General features: G+C 44.0%; 1 protein-coding gene across 1 annotated transcript in view; it reads left to right on the plus strand.

Annotated features, from left to right (window-relative positions):
- Positions 1-3757: 3757 nt before the first annotated feature.
- The window catches only part of LOC144675506 (insulin-like growth factor-binding protein 7), a 28229-nt gene continuing 11836 nt past the window's right edge, over positions 3758-20150 (plus strand). Inside the window, exon 1 of the mRNA XM_078536227.1 lies at positions 3758-4581. Coding sequence (XP_078392353.1) covers positions 4158-4581 — 424 coding nt within the window. The 5' untranslated portion in view covers positions 3758-4157. The remainder of the gene's footprint in view (positions 4582-20150) is intronic.

A 20150-nucleotide genomic window follows, 5' to 3' on the forward strand; every position in this document is an offset into this window, starting at 1 on the left:
TCTACCAACCTGTCTATGTTCTTTTGAACTTCTACACTATCCTCCTCATGGTTCACATTACTTCCAAGTTTTGTATCATCCTCAAATTTTGAAATGGTGCCTTGTACACCAAGGCCTAGGTCATTAACATATATCAGGAAGAGCAGGGATCCTAACACTGAACCCTGGGGAACTCCACTATATACCTTTCTGCAGGCTGAAAAACAACCGTTCACCACTACACTTTGTTTCCTGTCACACAGCTAATTTTGTATCCATTGTGCTACCGTCCCTATCATTCTATGAGCTCTGACTTTGATCACAAGTCTGTTGTGCAGTACTTTATCAAATGCCTTTTGGAAGTCCATGTATACCACATCAACAGCATTAGCCTCATTAATCTTCTCTGTTACCTCACCAAAAATCTCAAGCAAATTAGTTAAACATGATTTGCCTTAACAAATCCATTGCTGGCTTTCCTTAATTAGCCCGCATTTGCCCAAGTGACTTAATCTCGTTCCAAATCATTGTTTCTAAAAGCTTCCTCACCTCCAAGATATAACTGACTGGTCTGTAGTTTCTGGGTTTACCTTTGTACCTTTTTCTGAACAACAGCGTAGCATTTACAATTCTCCAGTCCTCTGGCACCACTCCTGAGTCTAAGGAAGATTGGAAAATTATGGCCTGTGTCTCCGCATTTTCCACGCTCAATTCCTTCCGTATCGTTGGATGCATCTCACCTGATCCTGGTGTCTAATCAACTTGAGTACAGACAGCCTATTCAATGCTTCCTCCTTATCAATTTTAAACCCTGCAAGTTTCTTAACTGCTTCCTCTTTCACCATGACCTGGACAGCATCTTCTTCCTTGATAATAAAATGCTTTTCACCACCACTAGACATCTCAAAATGCTTTATAGCCAATGATGTGCTTTTGAAAAGTAGTCACTATTGTAAAGTAGGAAGAACAGCAGCCAGCAGCAAAGCCAGGTGGAAGTTAAGCTCTGAGGGGGTTGAAGAGGCTGCAAATAGTTATAGACTGTTTAACAAGGTGGCAGATGGACTATAATGTGGGGATGTGTGAGGTTATTCACTTTGACGAGAAGTATAGAAAAGCAGAATATCTTTTAACAGGTATGAAACTTCTAAGTGTTGATGTTCAGAGAGTCTTGAATGTACTTGCGCAAGGAGCACAGAAGGTTAGTATGCAGGTACAGCAGACAATTAGAAAGGCAAATGGCATGTTAGCCCTTATTGTAAGAGGGTTGGAGAACAAGAATTAGAAAGTCTGCAACTGTATAAGGCTGTAGTGAGACCACACCTGGAGTACCATGTGCAGTTTTGATCTCCATATTTAAGGAAAGATATACTTACTTTGGAGGAGATACAAGGAAGATTCATTAGGTTGGTTCCGGGGATGAGATGTGGAGAAATTTCTTCATTCAGAGGGTTGTGAATCTTTGGAACTTTCTCCCCCAGAGGGTTGTGAATGCTCCATCACATATGTTTAAGGCTGAGGTGGACAGATTTTTGGTCTCTCAGGTATTAAGGGATATGATGTACGGGCAGGATCAACCATAATCATATTGAATGGCAAAGCAGGCTTGAGGGACTGTATAGTCTACTCCTGCTCCTATTTCTTATATCGTTAGGTTATTCGCCTCATCGTTATTTTGACAGCAAATTATGAACCATTATTTCTCTTTAGCCTTTTTCCCAATATGCAGTCTTGTCATACTTGGGGTTACCAACTCTGGTTCTAGGTATTCCTGGGGCTATGATATGTAGCATTTTAACAACAACATGTCTGCCAGTGTTATTGCATTTAGATTTTGCAGCGATTGGGTCCTCTGCAGTTGAGCATCTTTTTGGTTTCATGCCAGCATCTGTTGTACAAGAAGTACTAAAAACCAGGAAGTCACCCATGAGCAGATGAAGAAGAGAAGCTGAGAGCAAGAAAGAGGGGAAACTGAAGGCGGCGGAATGATTTACAGGGAGGAAACCAGAGATGGTTTCCTAGTGTGCTCTGTTCTGGAGTCGCATAGTGGTAATTTCACAGGACTTGTAATCTAGAAGCTAGGCTAATGTTTTGGGGATACAGGTTCAAATCCCACTGTGACAGCTTGTAGAATTTAAATCCAATCAATAAAATCAGGAATTGAAAGCTAATCTTAGTGATGGTGACCATGAAACCTATCATTGATTGTTGTAAAAAAAACCCAACTGGTTCACTAATGCCCTTTCGTGAAGGAAATATACCATTCTTACCTGGTCTGGTGTACATATGACTCCAGACCCACAGTGATATGACTTAGCAAGCCACTTAGTTCAAGAGCAATTAGGGATGGGCAATAAATGCTGGCCTTGTCTGCGATGCTCGTATCCTGTGAAAGGATAATTTTTTAAAAATGTAATTAATGACTTGGATGAAGGAATAGAGAGTTGTATATCCAAGTTCACATTGTTAGAAATGATAGTAAGTCGTGCGGGATAGAAGCAGGACATTGCAAAAGGCAAAAATTGAGTGATCAAATCTATGGAGTTCGATGTGTACAAATGTAAGGTAGAAAGCTTTTAAGAGTTGATTTTCAACAATGCAGCTGAACAGCAATATCGTGACTGTTACTACTTTGGACTGGCAAAAGATAGACCACAGCCACAAGGAAGGAGTGAATATATATGATGGTGGATGGGATGTCAATAAAGTAGGATGACAAATCCTGGATGATGTCAAGCTACTTGAGTATAGTTGGAGCTGCACTCCTCCATGCAAGTAAAGCGTATTCCATCATTATAGATGGTGGACAGGTTTTTGGGAGTCAGGAGGTGAATTATTTGCTGCAGAATTCCTAGCCTCTGAAGCAGGCTCTTCTAGCCATAGTATTATGTCTGGTCCAGTTTTCAGAATGTTGATGATGGGAACTTCAGAGATGTTAATGCGTTGAATGTCAAGGACAGGTTAGGGTCTCTCTTATATAGTTTAAATCAAAAATACTGGAAATACCCAGCAGGTCAGGCAGCACCAGTGGAGAGAGAAACAAAGTTAATGTTTCAGGTTGATGACCTTTCATCAGAATAGTTCTAGTTTACACCAGTTTGATATCAGTCAGGTATTAGTATGCAGGTCTGAAATTTGTATTGGATTTAAATTATTGCACTATTAGCCAGATATTAACCAGAAGTGAGCTCATGCAAGTTTGATAGTGATATACAAGTCTCAGATCAGTATGAACTCAGTCTTATTTCTGTCAGACACTGCTTCATAGCACGATTATTTTATGAGGAGAGATTGAGGAAACTGAGCCTGTATTCTCTAAAGTTTTAAAATAAGAGGTGATCTCATTGAAACTTACAAAATTCTTACCGAGTATGACAGGGTAGATGCAAAAAGTATGTTTCCTCTGGTGGGTCTAGAACCAGGGGACACAGTCTCAGAATAAGGGGTAGGCCATTTAAGACTGAGACGAGGAGGAATTTCTTCACTCAGAGGGTGGTGAATCTTTGGAATTCTTTATCCCAGAGAGGCTGTGGAAGCTCAGTCATGGAGCATGTTCAAGACAGAAATCAGTGGATTTCTGGCTACTAATGACATCAAGGGATTTGGGGATAATGCGGGGAAATGGTGCTGAGGTAGATGATCAGCCATGATCTAACCGAACAGCAGAGAAGGCTCAATGGGCCGAATGGCCTTCTCGTGTTCCTATGTTCCTAGTCTATTGACATTAGTTTTAGTCAGATAATTTAATATCAGTTAGATATTATATAGGTTTATTTGAGTTGGTGTATACGGGAGTTTAACTTGTGTGAATTGGAGTTTAACTTGCCTGAACGAGAATTTAGCTCGGTTCAGATTGTGAGAATGGGAGTTTAGTTTAACTTGTACCAATAGGAGTTTAGTTTAACTTGTACCAATGGGAGTTTAGTTTCGTTTGTATGAATTGGAGTTTCGTTTAATTTAACTTGTATGAATGAATGAGAGTTTAACTTAGTCTGTGTGAATGGGAGTTTAGTTTAACTTGTGTGAATTGGAGTTTGGTCTGTGTGGATAAGAGTTTTAGTTTGTTTCGATGGGATATGAGCTCCTCTCAATGGGAGTATAGTTTGGGTGGAGCCTGAGTTTCTGTATAAGGGGCCCCCGGGTCTTCTAGGTTGGAGTTATTTGCCAAGTTTACTGTCAGGATGGGTTTGCAGTTGCTGGGTGGGCTCCTGTTGCTCCTTGCGGTGGATGTGGGAGGGAAGTCGGGCAGGGCGAAATGCCCTCCCTGTGCGCTGTCCGAGTGCCCGGCTCTGCCCCCGGGAGGCTGCCCTTTCGGGGAGCTGACCGACCCGTGCCGTTGCTGCACCGTGTGCGCTGCCGGCGAGGGAGCGCCTTGCGGCGGCCTCGTGTCCAAGTACGGCCGCTGCGCCCAGGGCTTCGAGTGTGTCCGCTCCAGGAGCAAGCGGAGGAGCCCCGGGCGCTGCCTCTGTAAGTTCCCCCAGCAGGTTTGTGGCAGCGACGGCATCACCTACAGGGATGGCTGTGAACTGAGAGCCGCAGCGAAGCGGGCGGAGAGGCAGGGAGAGACCCCAATCACCAGGACTGGGAAAGGAGCCTGTGAGACAGGTGAGAAAAGACAAAAAAACGTACCTCTCCCTGGGGCAATAAGCAGCCCGGGGTAAAGGTGGAGGAAACGATGAGAGAGAGAGAGAGGAGAGGGCAGAGGGGCAGAAAGGAGTGAGAGAAGAGAGGGCAGAGAGAAGAGGGGAGTGAGAGGGAGAAGAAGGAAGAGAGAGGAGGGAGAGGGCTAGAGAATAGGGAGTGAGGGAGGAGAGGGCAGAGGGAGAGAGGAGTGAAAGGGAGAAGAGGGAGAGAAGTGAAAGGGAGGAGAGGGCAGAGAGGAGAGGGAGGAGGGCAGAGAGAGAGGAGAGGGAGGAGGGCAGAGAGAGAAGAGTGAGATGGAAGAGAGGGCAAAGAGAGAGAAGGGAGTGAGGGAGGAGGGGGGCAGAGAGAAAAAGGGAGGAGAGGGCAGAGGGAGAAGAGGGGAGAGAAAAGGGAGTGAGGGAGGAGAGGGCAGAGGAAGAGGGAAGGGAGTGAGGGAGAAGAGGGCAGGGGGAGGAGAGAAAAGGGATTGAGGGAGGAGAGGGCAGAGGAAGGGAGTGAGGGAGGAGAGGGCAGGGGGAGGAGAGGGGAGAGAAAAGGGAGTGAGGGAGGAGAGGGCAGAGGAAGAGAGAAGGGAATGAGGGAGGAGAAAGGAGGGAGGAGAAGGGCAGGGAGAAGAGGGGGAGGAGGACAGAGAGAAAAGAGTGAGATGGAAGAGAGGGCAGAAAGAGAAGTGAGGGAGGAGGAGAGAGAGGGAGGAGAGGGCAGAGAGAGATAGAGAGAGGATGGTGGCGAGAGAAGGTGGGGGAAGGAGTAGAAGAGGGCAGAGAGAGAGAGAAAGTGAGAGAGGGAGAGAGATGATGGTGGAAGGAAAAAAGTGGGCAATTGCTTAAAAGATGCATATTGAGATCCTACGCTGGCTGCACACAAGACACACACACATTCAGTCCAAGTGTATCAGTTGGTGAGTGCAAGCAGCCGTTTTTAAGGAGAATTTTAAAGAATCTTCAGAAATGAACGCAATTTTGGAAGGTCAGGACTAACACCCCTGTTCCCCCCCACCCCACCCCCGGCTCCGCAAAGTATTGCAGCCTCCCACCAGCCCATGCAGGACCCCTCTGGGATAAGTCCCGCCCTCCCCTGCCACACCCCGGACCCAACCTGCCAGGCTCATTGTGATTCACCGCCCTCCCACAGCCGGCAAGCTGCAGCACAGCACCATTTGGTACCTGCAGTTCGCCCAGTGGAATTCCAATGAAGCCCAAGCTTGAGGACAGTTCGGTCTCCCAGTGTTGGCTCTGGGCGCAGCCACTGCACTTCCACTGAGTTCGGAGGCGAAAGTCCAAAATCACCCACCATGTCTCCTTAGAGAGTATGGGTGAGGGATTTACAATTCCACAGTCATTATTAATGCTTCGAGCTGTCCAATGTTGTTTTAAATACTTGTTCACAGACATTCAATCTCTTTGTGACATTAACTCATTTTGTTTTAGTTTTCTCATTTAATATTTTGATATCTCTTTGCTTATCTACACATTATTTGTGGCCAAGAGTTTCCGCTCTGTAAGCAGTCGGCGATCCGGGCACAAACTGCATTAATTTTAAGAAGAGTTTTTGTTTGCATTCGAACTTTCTTGCATTTTGCTGAACATAAAATCTTCCATCAAAATGCGCAATTAGGCAACATTTTCCAACAGTTTAAAATCAGTTTTGCTTTAATAAAGATTTCTTGATCTGTTTGAGTGGTAACCTGGCGAAGACGCCTTAAACCATTTTCAATTGTATTATCACAAACCATGTTTCAATACTTTAATCAGAGTCTATAGTTCACCAACTGTGAGCTTTCCGATATTAAATAACTGGAAGTAACTAAAAACATTCGCAGAACCATTTTCTAATTTCATCAGTTTCTTAGTAAATGAATGCAAAACGTTTAAAAGCTTTTACAAATGTGCCCTTTCGTGTCCTTGCGCCTAAAAACAAGTTAATTTTAAAGCTTACTCGAACCCTGCAAATGGACACAATGAGCCGAAATTCGCAATGCTGATGAATTCGATATGGGAGTATTGCCAGTTTGGAGCTGGGGGTCAGTTTCCACTGTGGTGGGGTTTATTCGACTAGTGCAAAATGATGGGGAAACCAATTTGCAGTGGACTGGATTAGCGCTTGAAATTCCTCGGTCGTTTGCACTGCTTTGGTCGATTTGTGGTGGATTGCACTGAAATGTAACCTAGTGGAAGCTCCGGCTCTGTATCTCTCACCACCTTGCAGCCCTCTTTCTTTCGCCCCACTGACAGTATTTTCTCACTAGTTACTTCAGGTAAGCTTTCCGTTTCTAATTCACTAGTTAATGCTGCTCATTGCTACCCGAACCCAGAATCTTCCCCACGTTCCTAACATATGGGTTTAAATAACTTTTGAAGATGTATATTAAGCCTTCACTTCCACAGACATGTTTATTAAACATTCATTGCACTAATGTTTAATGGTAAGATTATTGAATCATTGGATGATACAATTGGGGCATTTTCTTAGTCTGCACCAGTTTAGGGAGGCATTTGCGAAAAAAAAAAGTTTCAATGTTTTAGAGTTCAAAAAAATTGCTAACTGCTGTTTTGAAAGAGGTCCTTGGCTCACCTGTCACCTCTTTATATAAATAAATGGGACATAAGCACAAGAGAAAAGGTAGATTGAAGTTTTATTTCAATACCAACTAGCAGACATGACAAATTGCGAGGAAGAGGGCATGACTTGCAGAATTGCAAGGACAGGTTAGTGGAGTGGGCAGGTAGGTGACAGATGCAGTTTAATGCAGGGAGATGTGAAGCTGTACATTTTAGGAAAAAGAACAATGAAATATGTACTCTAAATGACAAGATTCTTAGCAGAGAGGAGGAACAGAGAGATGTAGCAGTGCAAATGGATCTTTAAAGTTAGGGGTGCATGTAGAAAAAGCCAACAAAAAGGGTAAATGATTTTGGGTTTTAAGTTCAAGAGTATGGAATATAAAGCAAGATACAATGTTCAATTGGCAAGGCTACAATTAGAGGATTTTCTGAAGTACTAGGCACCTTGTTAGAGGAAGGATATTCAAGCCTTGGAAAGAGAATAGTAAAGATTTACTGAAATTATATTATAGTTATAAAGAAAACTGCAAAAAGATTTGATGCATTTTTGAAGCAGCACCAAGTACTAATGGCTAATCTAAGTTGTGGTTTAGCTCAGTTATTTCTGAATCAGAAGGTTGTGGGTTCGATCTTCCCTGTATAATCCAGGCTGAAATTTTAACATGGTACTGAATTGTTAGGGACAACATCTTTTGGATGAGACGGGTTGAGGTAAAAGATCCACACAGTTTGAAGAGCAGAGAGTTGTCCCCCCTAACATTACTTCCTCAACCAAAAACAGATTCTCTATTCATTTCACTCACTGTGCGCAAATTGGTTGCCAGGTTGTCAGTGAAACTTTAAGATCTGTTGTTTGTAAAGGTTTTGGGAGGCCCAAGGATATGATGAGGTACTATGTAAGTTCAAGTTTGTTCTTGTGGATGATTTCAGAATTAGAACAGCTCTTTAAACAGAGAGGAACTAGTGAAAGATTGTTTCCATTGATTAGTGAATCATTAACAAAAGGAAATTTACTCAGGATTATCACAAAGAATGAAGGAGAAGGCGAGGAGATTTTTCACACACAAATAGGGAACACTTTCCTACAAGTGGCTACTGAGATAGTTACTCATTTAAAAGGAATCAGAAGCGTATTTCAAAATGAAGACTATAAAACGGTGCAGGGAAATGTTAAGAGAGATGAATGGATAACTCTAGTTGAAGAGCCTGCACTTGCCCAGAACAATAGGTCAAATAACTTCTTTCTGCGCTGTGAATTCAGTAATTATACCTACTAGGATTGCAACCAAACCATATTAATTGTACTAAACCTTGCACATATTTGACGTGATTCAGTTAGTCGGTGCAAGTTCAGAGCTGTATGTGCAGAGCCCATTTTTGAATGTAATTCATTGCATGCAACCAAATTAGGGGCTGGTCTTAATCGACACATTAATCACATGATTTCCATCAGTTGGAAATGTTTTTAGAAAGTGACTTCAGAAAACCTAGAAGAGGAAGCATTTTTTTATTCAACATTTAGACAAGCCATAGCTTACTCCTCTGAGACATTGTACCTAAGAATTTAAACTTTAGCAATTCTGGACAAATTAATAACGTTGTTCATGGCTCTCCCAAACAACACTGCTCTTAATGAAATACTGCAGTATCTCCAATTATTCAACTGCAATGTATTTTCCCTCTCATGTAATTAAAATTATATCATAGTGAATTTGTATCATTCTCAAACATGGTCCGCTCTGCATTGGAGCAGGGCTTTGCTTGGCTGGAAATAGGTTGGGAGTATTCTCAGCTCTAACCTGTAATGTGTCAGATAACTGGTATACCAGGTGGCTAGCAGGTAAGATCCATCTGTGGATCCAGGCTTAGGTATTGGCCTGGGCTCCCAAAATAAGAAGTCGCAAGTTAGTAGAGTGAACCTTGCACATGGTACCAAGATATCCAAAAAATATCTTCATGCTGATGGCACTAACAAGTGACTGAAAACACTATATTCCCTCTAGCTATTGGTAGACATTCAAGATGTGCCCATAATAAGTATGTGTCCAAAATGCAGGTGCCCACCCCAAACAGATAAAGATTTCACTACCCGCCCGCCCCAACCCCGGATCCTGGATAATCTAGCAGAGTCAGTGGCAGAGATTGCTAACGGGTTGGTCAAAAGATGTTGGGGCCTATTCAATTTTTTATAGTGAGGGTCACTGTACAAACACATTGGTCCTAAAAATCCACAGGAATCAACATCCTGGCATGAATACTGAGATTCCCTCACCAGGAAATTCCAATGCTAACCCTGCCAGAATCCACCCAGTGTCAGGAGGGTCCCCACTTTATATTTTAACAGTGGGTGTTGGAGCCACTGTGCTTCTCAGGTGTCTGAACAAAAGAGAGAATATGCTGCCATTCACAACCTCAGGGCATCTCAAAAAGGTTTTACAGCCAGTGAATCACTTTTTGTAGTGCAGTCCCTGCTGTAATATTAGAAACATAGCAGCCAGTTTGCACACAGCAAGATCTTACAAATAGCAATGAGATAATGACCAGAAAACCTGTTTCAGTGATGCTGGTTCAAAGATAAATATTGTTCAGGACCAGGAAAACTCCCCCACTCTTCTTCAAAGGTGCTTACGGAATCTTTTACATGCACCTGAGAGGGCAGATGGGGCCTTGATTTAATATCTTATGTAAAAATACCATCCTCCAACAGTGCAGCACCCCTACACTGAAATATCAACCGAGTCTCTAGAGTGAGGCTTGAACCCATAACTTCCTTACTTAGAGGCAAGTGTATTAGCTCTGAGCCAGGGCTGACACAGGAATCAGGTGCACTTCTCTAGATATGATGCCCTTAGGTAGCTACATCGATGAAGCATGTGATCACCCACAGTGCTGATAGGGGGAGTGTAATCCTTGCCTGGGGCTGGTTGGAAGAGAAAAACTGTCTTTTTAATTCTGATAGTCATGCCAGATTGCAGGCAATCTGCTGCAAAGTGATTTATGATTGTTTGCTCATCATCCTGAGGGTGGCTCATGAGAATATCTCATGAGTCATAGTAAATAGGAATTAATGAATAACTTTATTCGTTTTTAAAAATTGAAAATCTCAAGCAAATGTGTTGCCATTGTCACCTGTCGCCATATAAGCACATAGGAACAGAAAATCTACAGCCTTTCCATTGTCCTCCTACCATACCTCTGACAAGACTGTGACCGAAGGGTTGTGAATTATTCCAGGGAAGAGATCCTACCCTTCCTCAGTCGTTTCAGTGATGCCTTGTGAAAGGAAAACCAAACAGGGCTAGCAGCGTGGGAGTTGCTGCAAGAGCATGGGGGTCAGTATGCTGATGGGGCCAAGTATGACAGCTTAATCAACAGCATATGGGACTTGAATTGCAGCCAAGAGCCTTAAAGATTTGAGGAATTCCTGAAGGGTTTTTAAGTCCAAAATGCACCACTAATAATGCAAATACCCATCACTGGCATTTAAAAAAGGCAACCTCCTTCTGACCTCATCAACTTTATTTGGGTCAGCACTCGAGGTCATTGTTGGGTGGATTCCCAATATTTACACTAGAGTCAAAATCTGCTGGGGTTTTGGACCCATTGCGTTTTTCTTAAATGTACAGAAGCAGTTAATAAAAGTTTTTTTGTGTGCTTATAGTAACTCATCTCTGCTCTTGTTTGTAGTAAGCTTAAGTTTCCAAATTAAGGCACATTTTATCCCACATATGGATCTTAAGCTAGCCTTTGTTGTGGATCCATATTTATGTCCAGTTAGGCAGTAGTAAAAACTTTCTTCAGTCAATTTTCTTCCTGTACTCACCTGAAGCATAGCAACTTACATTACATTGTTAGAAAGTCTATCATTCAGTAGTAAAATAATGCAGATTCTGAGAGTCTGAAATAAAAATAGAAAATGCTGGAAGGATTCATCAGGTGTGGAGGGAAAAACGTTAAGGTTTGAGGTTGATGGCTTCTCATCAGTTCATTAGGAATAGGAGTACGCCATTCAGCCCCTCAGCCTGTTCCACCACTGGATGAGATAATGGCTGACCTAAGTCCACATACCTGCCTTTGCTGGATATCCCTTAATACTTTTACTTAACAAAAACTAGAAATCCCATTTTAAAAGTAATAATTGATCTGGCATTGGCTGCACTTTGCAGAAGGGAGTTCCAAACTTCTACCGCCCTTTGCATGTAGAATTGTTTCCTAGCTTCTCTCCTGAAATATCTGACTCTTTTAGGCTATGTTTTGCAGTCATACACTCCTCAATCAGTGGAGATAGTTTCTCTCTATTTGCCCTATCTGTTCCCCTTAATATCTCAAAAACCTCAAATTAGCCTTTAACCTTATAAATTCCTGGGATTGCAAGGGTAGTCAGTTTAACTGTTGATGGCTAGCTATCATTCTAGTAAATCTATGCTATATTCTGTCCAAAGTTAATATATTCTTCCTAAATTGTGGTGCCCAGAACTGTACTTGGTGTGATCTAACTCAAGTTCAGTCTTTCTAGATGATTTGGGCATAGGGAGCAGTACATCAAAATTTGCTGACTACACAAAAGTAAGGGGGTTAGTAAACATTAGTTAGTGGAATAGGTGGAAGGGTAGGAGGTCCAAATTATCAGGAGAAGTGATGCATTGTTAAAGGAAATAAAAAAACGGTACATACATTCGATGGGAACATGTGGAACGATCTGAAGGAGCAGAGAGGCTCAAATATTTAATTCCCTGTAAGTACGAATGCTGGTAGAAAAAGCCATAAAAAAAAACCAAGATTGTTTGATTTTATAGATGGGACATACAATACAAGAATAAACATAGTGGTTTGTGCCAGGTAACAGTTGGGCCTCAGTTAAAACACTGCTGTTTTGGGCACCACCATTATAGAACATACACTAAAGCCATAGAGAGCATTCAACCTAGATTCACCAGGATGTTGCTGGGGATAGGAGGTTGTAAGTTATGAGGAAAGAGTTAAGATACCAGTAATATTTTTACTGGAGCAGAGAAGATTAAGTGGAGGCGTAATAGACATTTTAAAATTGTGAGAAGTTTTGATAAAGAGACAGGGAAATACAGTGAAACCACAAGCTTGGATGACACAAAATTCCAGTTATGTTGAAGGCGTCTACCCTTCCCGCTGGCACAATAGCAAATCCCATAGAACGATGCCCGAAATTCTGCATAGTAATTACAGATTAGCCAAACTTGTCAAAGCTTGTCATATGACCGTGTCAACCAATCAGAGCAGAGTTAGACCACGCAAGAGTGCCAAATCATGGAGCGCTGGGATATCCGTCTTTTGACATTGAAATATCCCCATGAAGGGATGTGCAAAACCTGCGATTATGGCTAAACCTGTGAGAAAGTTAAAAGCGTTGTCGATCAGAGAGAAGGTGAAGCTGATACAGCAAGGGAAAAACCGTGGCGCGAAGTGGAAAGCTGACATCGCAAAGAAGTGGGAGATTCCGCCATTATGGAACACAAGGGGAACATCCTGGAACGGTTAGACAAACAGGCATTCTTACCAGCAAGGAAGAAGACAAAAACGGCTGCCTATCTCGATGTTGAAGAAGTTCTGCTAACATGGTTCAAGGCAACCCTGCAGGAAAGAGGAGTCACCCTGGCAAAGAAGCTGGGCCACATGGAGTTCGCCTGCAGTGATGGATGGCTGGACCAATTCAAGACAAGGCACAGCATCATCTTCTGCACGGTAAGCAGCGAGGGTGCAGCGGTTATGGCAGCAATGACAATTGATTGGCTCCAAAATGATCTTGTCCACGGCTTGAATGAGTATGCACCACAACACATCTTTAATGCAGATAAAAACTGTTTTATTGTCTTTTGCCAAACTGCTCTTTAAGGTTTAAAGGTGAAGCGTGTAATGGTGGAAACTGGAGCAAGGAATGCGTCACTGCCATGGTCTGAACAACATGGCTGGTACCGAAAAGCTGTTGCTTCTTGTGACCCGTCACAAATGTCAAGGCACTACCCACGCAGTACAGGGCTAACAAAGCCACCTGGATGACTGACAGCATTTTGAGGCATGATCAGGAAAGAGGGCAAACCATAGCATCAAAAGAAAAGGAAGATTGTCATCATTACAGACAACTGCCCCCCACTTCCTGATAACACTGACCTCAAGAGCATGAAACTATTGTTCGTGCCTCGTAACACCACGGCCAAGCTCCAGCCAATGGATAAGGAGATAATTAGGAATCTAGAAACCCACTACTAACGGCAGCTGATCTCTCAGATTATCGAGCCACCGATAAGAAGCAGGAGTACAATCCAACTCTTCCCGAGGCCATGTCCATGATGAAGAAGGCATGGAAGATGGTGTTGGAAACCACAGTTGCCAACTGCTTTCACCATGCTCAGTTCCAATAGGTCATGAATGCTCAAGACATTGAAAACAAGGAGAAGCGGTACGAGGCCGACCTACCCAATGACGAGGAACTTTTCGTTCTCCTGCAGGAGGCTGGCATGGAAATTCCAGCAGAGAGAACCTTGAAAACTTGGACAATGCCATACCTTGCACGATGGAACTGACAGATGATGCAATTGTATTCAACCGAGGAGCTCAAGGAGGCCGACGACCCTGGAGAACCCGATGAATGCTCGCCCGCCTGTTCCCCTAGCTGTAGCCGCAAAGGGTTGTAGCGATGCTCCAGGATTCCGTACTGCAACACGAAAACACCAAGGACGTGTTTGACTGCATTGACAACATGATGGACTGTATCATGGACGTTGGAAAACGGCATGCAAAGCAGAGAAAGGTTACGAAGTTTTTCCAGAGCTCACTCCTGAGAGTGCATTTTCAATGCAAAACTCCGGCCGTTTACAAGGTCAGGCCATTGTAAGGAGTAAACAAATTGTATAAAGACTTTTTCACACATTTACTGTGTTTTCATTTGGCATGTGAGTCTATTGTTTCTGACATAGACCATGTTTGTAGGCATATCCGGTTACATAGAGGTATATTCATGTGGGAATGGGGCCTAGTTGGCTATCCTGAAGCTCTGCTTAACTCACATTTGTGGGTGGATCCCCTGCTATTCGACTCATTGGGATTTTACTGCGCTCCCTCTGGTTGAAAGCCTGTGACAAGAGGTCATCAAATTAAAATCATCATTAAATAAATGATGGGAATGGTTAGGAGAAATTTCTTTACACAGAAGCTGGTTGGAGCATCAAATACCATAAACAGCGGCGTATAAGTTCACATAATCACAGAATTGTTACCGTGTGGAAGGAGGCTATTCGGCCCATCGAGTCCGCACCAGAGCTTTGAGCAAAGTATAAGGGCCACCTCATTTTTCCGGCCTCAAAAATTATGTTTTTGCATACACTCACCATATAAGAAGATCCCCTTTTCACGGGTCCATAAAATTCCACCCCATGTTTTAATTAATGGTAGCTTTTAACTGGGAGTAAGGGATTAATCAAGGGGATATGAGCTGTGTTGTGAAGGTGTGCAAGAGTTTAAGACATGCACACTCTGTGTCAGAAGCAGATAACATTTCAAAATGTCAACCACTACACCCATGCCAGTGTCTCATTTTTATACTCAGTGTATAATTAACCACCCACTCCCCCACCCCAGCCCTGGTTTTGGAGGGATTTTTTTGGGGGGGCTTCAAGGATCAACAATATTCTGTCAGTTCAAATTTCACCATGGCAGTTGGGGAATTTGAATTCAGCCTTTAGGAATCTGGAAATGGAAAGCAGGTATCAATAAAAAGTAACCCTTAGTTCATTAATGGCTTAGTGCCTTAGCTTGGAGGTCATACAGTAAAGGTTTATTATATTGATTCCCAGCATTGTATGGGGTGGGCAGAGGGGTATCCCAAAGATGTGCTGGGAATCCCCTTTCGAAGTTCCCAGGTAAGGGTAGGCATGGCAACTGAGAAGTGCAAATTCCCTCTGAGCAATTGTCCTGCACTGGGAACCATTCAAAAAATTAAATCACAAACTGTATGGTCCGGGCTGGGTTACACTAATAGTTGTCCAGAAAAAGTTAGAAGAATTAAAACCTCTTCTAACTTCTGGGTTACTGTTGTAAAGATCCAGACCGACCCCATCACCACCCAAGGAGACTGTGCCCACCCCTGGGGACTGTACCTCCATCCCCAACTACCTCCTTCCCCCCTCACAGGACTGCCCCCATCCCCTGACCCCAAAGGGGAATCCTCTCACTCCCTGACTAACCCCGCCCCCCATGGGATTCCCCCCACCCACATGGGACTCCTCCCCCCACCCCACAGGCCGGGTCTGAACTGACCCTGACCCAACCCATCCTGGACCCAGCCCCCCTACCCCTACCCCCCCGACCTGTCCCAACTCAACACCCCCGACCCGATACGAGGCTCCCCCGGACCTCCCTTACCCCCCCCACAACACCCCCTGACCTCCCCCCCCCAAACTGCTGAGGTCCAACCCGCCCCGCCCCCAGGCCCCTCCGGAGGCCCAACCCCCCCTGAGGCAACAAAACCATCCCCCCACCGAGGCCCAGCTCCCCCTGCCTAGCCCTGACCCCCAAATCCTCCGAGTTCTGACCCCCACCCACCCACCCACCCACTGCTGATTGCCACTCCGAGGAAGTTACGGCCTATAGTCTCAGGAGTTTAGAAGAATGAGAGGTGACCTCATTGAAAATATAAGATTCAGAAGCAACTTATCAAGGTAGACACTGAGAGGTTGTTTCCCCTGGCTGGGGAATCTGGAACACAGGGGCACAGCCTCAGGAGAAAGGGTCAATCATTGAGGACTGAGATGAGGAAACATTTCTTCACTCAGAGGGTCGCGAATCTTTGGAATTCTTAAGCCCAGAAGGTTTTGGATGCTCCATCGTTGAGTAAATTCAAAGCTGAGATATATATTTGGTCTTACAGGGAATGAGGAGCAGGCAGGAAAGTGGAGTTGAAGCAGAATGCCAACCACGATCGTACTGAATGATGGAGCAAGTTCAAGGAGCTTTTGAAGAAGAGTCATATTGGACTCAAAACGTTAACTCTATTTCTCGATTCACAGATGTTGCCAGATCTGCTGGGTTTTTCGAAAACTTTCTGTTTTTATTTCAGATTTTCAGCACACTCAATATTTTCTTTTATAATGAGAAGCCATATGAATTACTCCTGCTCCTGTTTTTTATGTTCTTCTGTCCTTCCCAGAAGGAAACCCATGGTCCTGACCTAATCTGGCCTATTTGTGACTGGAGTCGCATACCAATGTAGTTAACTCTTAACTGCACTCTGAAGTGGCCTAGCAAGCCACTGAGTAGCAACAAACAGCTACAAAGAATCAGCATTGTGGGGTAATCTTCACCATGTGGGTTGCAACCGTTCAAGGGAAAGGTCCACCACCCTCATCTTAGAGCAACTGGAGATGGGCAATAAATGCCAATGGTGCCCTACGGATGGGAAATAAATGTGGTGCCTGCCTCCTGAGAATGAATAAGGAAAATTCTCCAGTGGAAAATGTCATGTTATCCAGATAGTGATGCGATTCAGGAAATTTACACACACCTCCCAACACTCCCACCTATATATACACACACCCACTTAAAGCACGACAATTTGATACCTGGTTGGCTTTTGCTGATTTAGCTGTGGCAACTGGAGGGGTGCTACAATTAGCTCCAGGAGCTTTGTGAGTAAAAGGAAGATCTATCTGGTTGACTGTTTCTGATCATTATCCAACAGCCCCTGGAGGAAGTGCACAGAAGTGCAGGTCAGTGATCACATGGGTCAGAATCTTGCCCTTGTCAGGCGGGCTCGGTGGGGGCGGTCGGGAAGCCGACTGCCACCTGCAATTGAGGCCAGGAGGCGATTTCACGTTGGCAGGCCAATTAAGGCCCACCCAGCGTGAAACGCGAGTGGCAGCGCTCATCGCTGCCTGTGCAGAAGGTGGGGGGTGAAGGGCGAGCGGGGCAAGCGCGAACTTCACACATGAGCGCGAGTGGGCGCTTGATAATCTCCCCGAGGCACGGAGCTGCCTCAGAGAGATGAAGAGTTTTTTTTAAAAATAATAAAGAAATTAAAAATGCTATAATGACGCTGTCACATGAGCAGGGACATGTTATTAATTAAACTTAAACATTTTTATTTTATTTTTATTTGCTTTAGGATACCTCATCCCGCTCGTGGATGAGGTTTCCTAAAAAAATGCAAAAGCGCCTTGGCCTTTTCGCCAGCCTGCCAAGCGTATGGTTGGACGAACAGTGAAAAATGTCAGTCAATTGATACTTTAATGGCCTTAATAGGTCTTTTAATTGTCAGCGAGCACACAGCCAACTCCGGCACACACCCACCAACCGAAATATTGCGCAACTGCGTGTTGACTCGGGGACGCTTGCCCAATGTCAACACGCGTCATTTTACGCTCGAACGGGTCGGGCGCACGCCTGCCCGTCGAGCTAAAAATTTTGCCCATAGGATGGTTGGAGCATTGAGTGCTTTTCCATAGTGAATGGTTGTGACAAAGACCAATGCAACTTTTAAGGGAAAAGTGGATAAACAATTGAAGCAGGTATGGACAGGTTGCTTCTCCTTGGGATCAGGATGCACTCTGGTTCAGTGGACTCTGAGGTGACAGGTGGTGCTTGAAGGATCAGGTAGATGAGTTGTTGGGAGGTTTGTGCACTTTCTCTGGCACCTCGACTTCACCTCTGTGTGTTCCTGATGAAGCCTTTCAACGTGTTCAGTGCCTTTCTGAAGGAACGTTCTCCGTTTTGGTCAGTCATAAGCCAGGGACTCCCAGTACTCAGCAGGAATGTTTGATCTCTTCAGGGATGAAGCGTTTCTGTTGTCCTTCTGGGAGTGTCCTGCCACGATCAAATTCTGAATAGAGCAGTTGCTTTGGGAGTCTGGTGTCAGACATATGAGCAACATATCTTGCCCAGCGGAGCTGGTTTTGAGTGATTAGCACCTTGATGCTGGGCAAGTTGGGTTGGAAAAGATTGCTGTTCTTCGACTGCCTTTCTTGCCACCAGATTTTGAGGCTCTTGCCAAGACTCCGCTGATGATATCCTCCTCTAATCTGGCTGCCCTCAGAAATTTGTTACCATTCTCCACCTACTCCACAATGATCAGGCATGCCATGATCCTCAATAATGGAACCACCACATACCCTATCTCAGTGAAGACTTGCGTCAGACAATGACATGGGTCATTGCACTAACCCTCTTTTCCATTTTCCTTGGAGAGGTTAGGGCTTGATGTGACACTCACAGTCACCGCTCTGTATTGACCACTTGGGAGTGTATAGAGAGTGGGGTTAAGGTTAGCAGCATAAGAGGGGAGAAAATGCTTTGAAATCCTATAATTAGTAATTGTTTAGATATAACTTTTCACAAGAAGGGTTTGTGAACAGGGTGTTTTTTGGTAATAAGCAGAAGTATACTTTTTCATGTTACAACATTATTATGCTCCTGGCAGTTCTTCCACTGAAATGTGGTTATGTCAGTAGTTCAACTCAACAAAACATTTATTCTATGCTGTGTTTCCACAAGCGCAATCAAGCACTCGCAATACAGGATACACTTTGGCAGGATTCCAGAACTAAATTCCAGGTGAGAGTGACTGCCCTTGATATTAAGGCAGACTTCAACCTAGTGTGGCACCATGAGTCCTAGTAAAACTGGCATCAAAACTGGAATAAAAGAGAAAACTCTTTATTGGCCAATACCTAGCAGAAAGGAAGATAGTTTTGCTTGTTGGAAGCTAATCTTCTCAGTTCCAGGATATCACTGCAGAAGTTCCTCAGGATAGTGTCCTAGGTCCAACCATCTTCTGCTGCTTCGCCAATGACCTTTGTTTCATTAAAAGTGAAAAGTGGGGATGTTCCCTGATGATTGCACAGTGTTCAGTACTATTCACAACTGAAGCAGTCTCTTCCTGCATGCAGAAGACCTGGACAACATCCAGCTTTGGCCGGATAAGTGTCAAATAACATTCATACTATACAATTGCCGGGCAATGACTGTCTCCGACGTGAAAGTGTCTAACCACCACTCCTTGGCATTCAATAGCATTACCAACTCTGAATCACACAACACAACAGCCTGCTAGTAACTATTCACCAGAAACTCAATTGGACCAGTTGTGTAAGTGTTGAGGCAACTAGAGCAGATCAGAGCCTGGGTAATCTATGCCAAGTGCTTCACCTCCTGATTCCCCAGAGCCTGTCCACCACCTACAAGACACAATATGATGGAATACTCTTCTCTTGCTTGGATGAGTGCAGCTCAACAACAGTTAACAAGATCCACACTATCCAGGCTAAAGCAGCTCACTTGTTGAGAAGCCCTTGCAGCACCTTAAACATTTATTCTCTTGCCACTACTGCACCGTGGCTTCAGCGTGTACTATCGACATGATGCACTGCTGCAACTAGCCAAGGCTTCTTTGATAGCGCCTCTGAAATCTGCAACCTCTACCACCTCGAAAAACAAGGATAGCCATCGCATGAGAATATCACCATCTCCAAGTTCCCCTCCAAGCCACACGCCACCCTGACTTGAAAATACATTGTTGTTCCTTCATCGTTGCTGGTTCAAATTGTGGAACTCCCTTCCTAACAGCCCTGCGGGAGAGTACTTTCACCACAAGGACTGCAGCGATTCAAGAAAGCAGATCGCTAACAACTTCTCAAGGGCACTAGGGATAGTCAATAAATGCCGACTTCGCTAGTGACATATATCCCAAAAATTAATTTTTAAAAATGGAAAACCTATTTGCATAATCACTTTGGTTAAAATTTATATAATCTCTATCCACTGTGACTAAAAGATATTAAAAGTCAAAATACTTTGAACTTGAGCATAATATTTAGATTGCTTTTAAAGTACCAAGAGTTTCTGTAAGAAATCAAGCCAGATCAACATAGCAGTGTGCTCCTTAGCAATGGATCAGTGTTGCAGCACTTGAACTTTTCACAATTCAGCTGAGAAGAATGCAGC

This window comes from Cetorhinus maximus, chromosome 1 (assembly GCF_964194155.1).
Source record: "Cetorhinus maximus chromosome 1, sCetMax3.hap1.1, whole genome shotgun sequence".
NCBI classification, from domain to species: domain Eukaryota; kingdom Metazoa; phylum Chordata; class Chondrichthyes; order Lamniformes; family Cetorhinidae; genus Cetorhinus; species Cetorhinus maximus.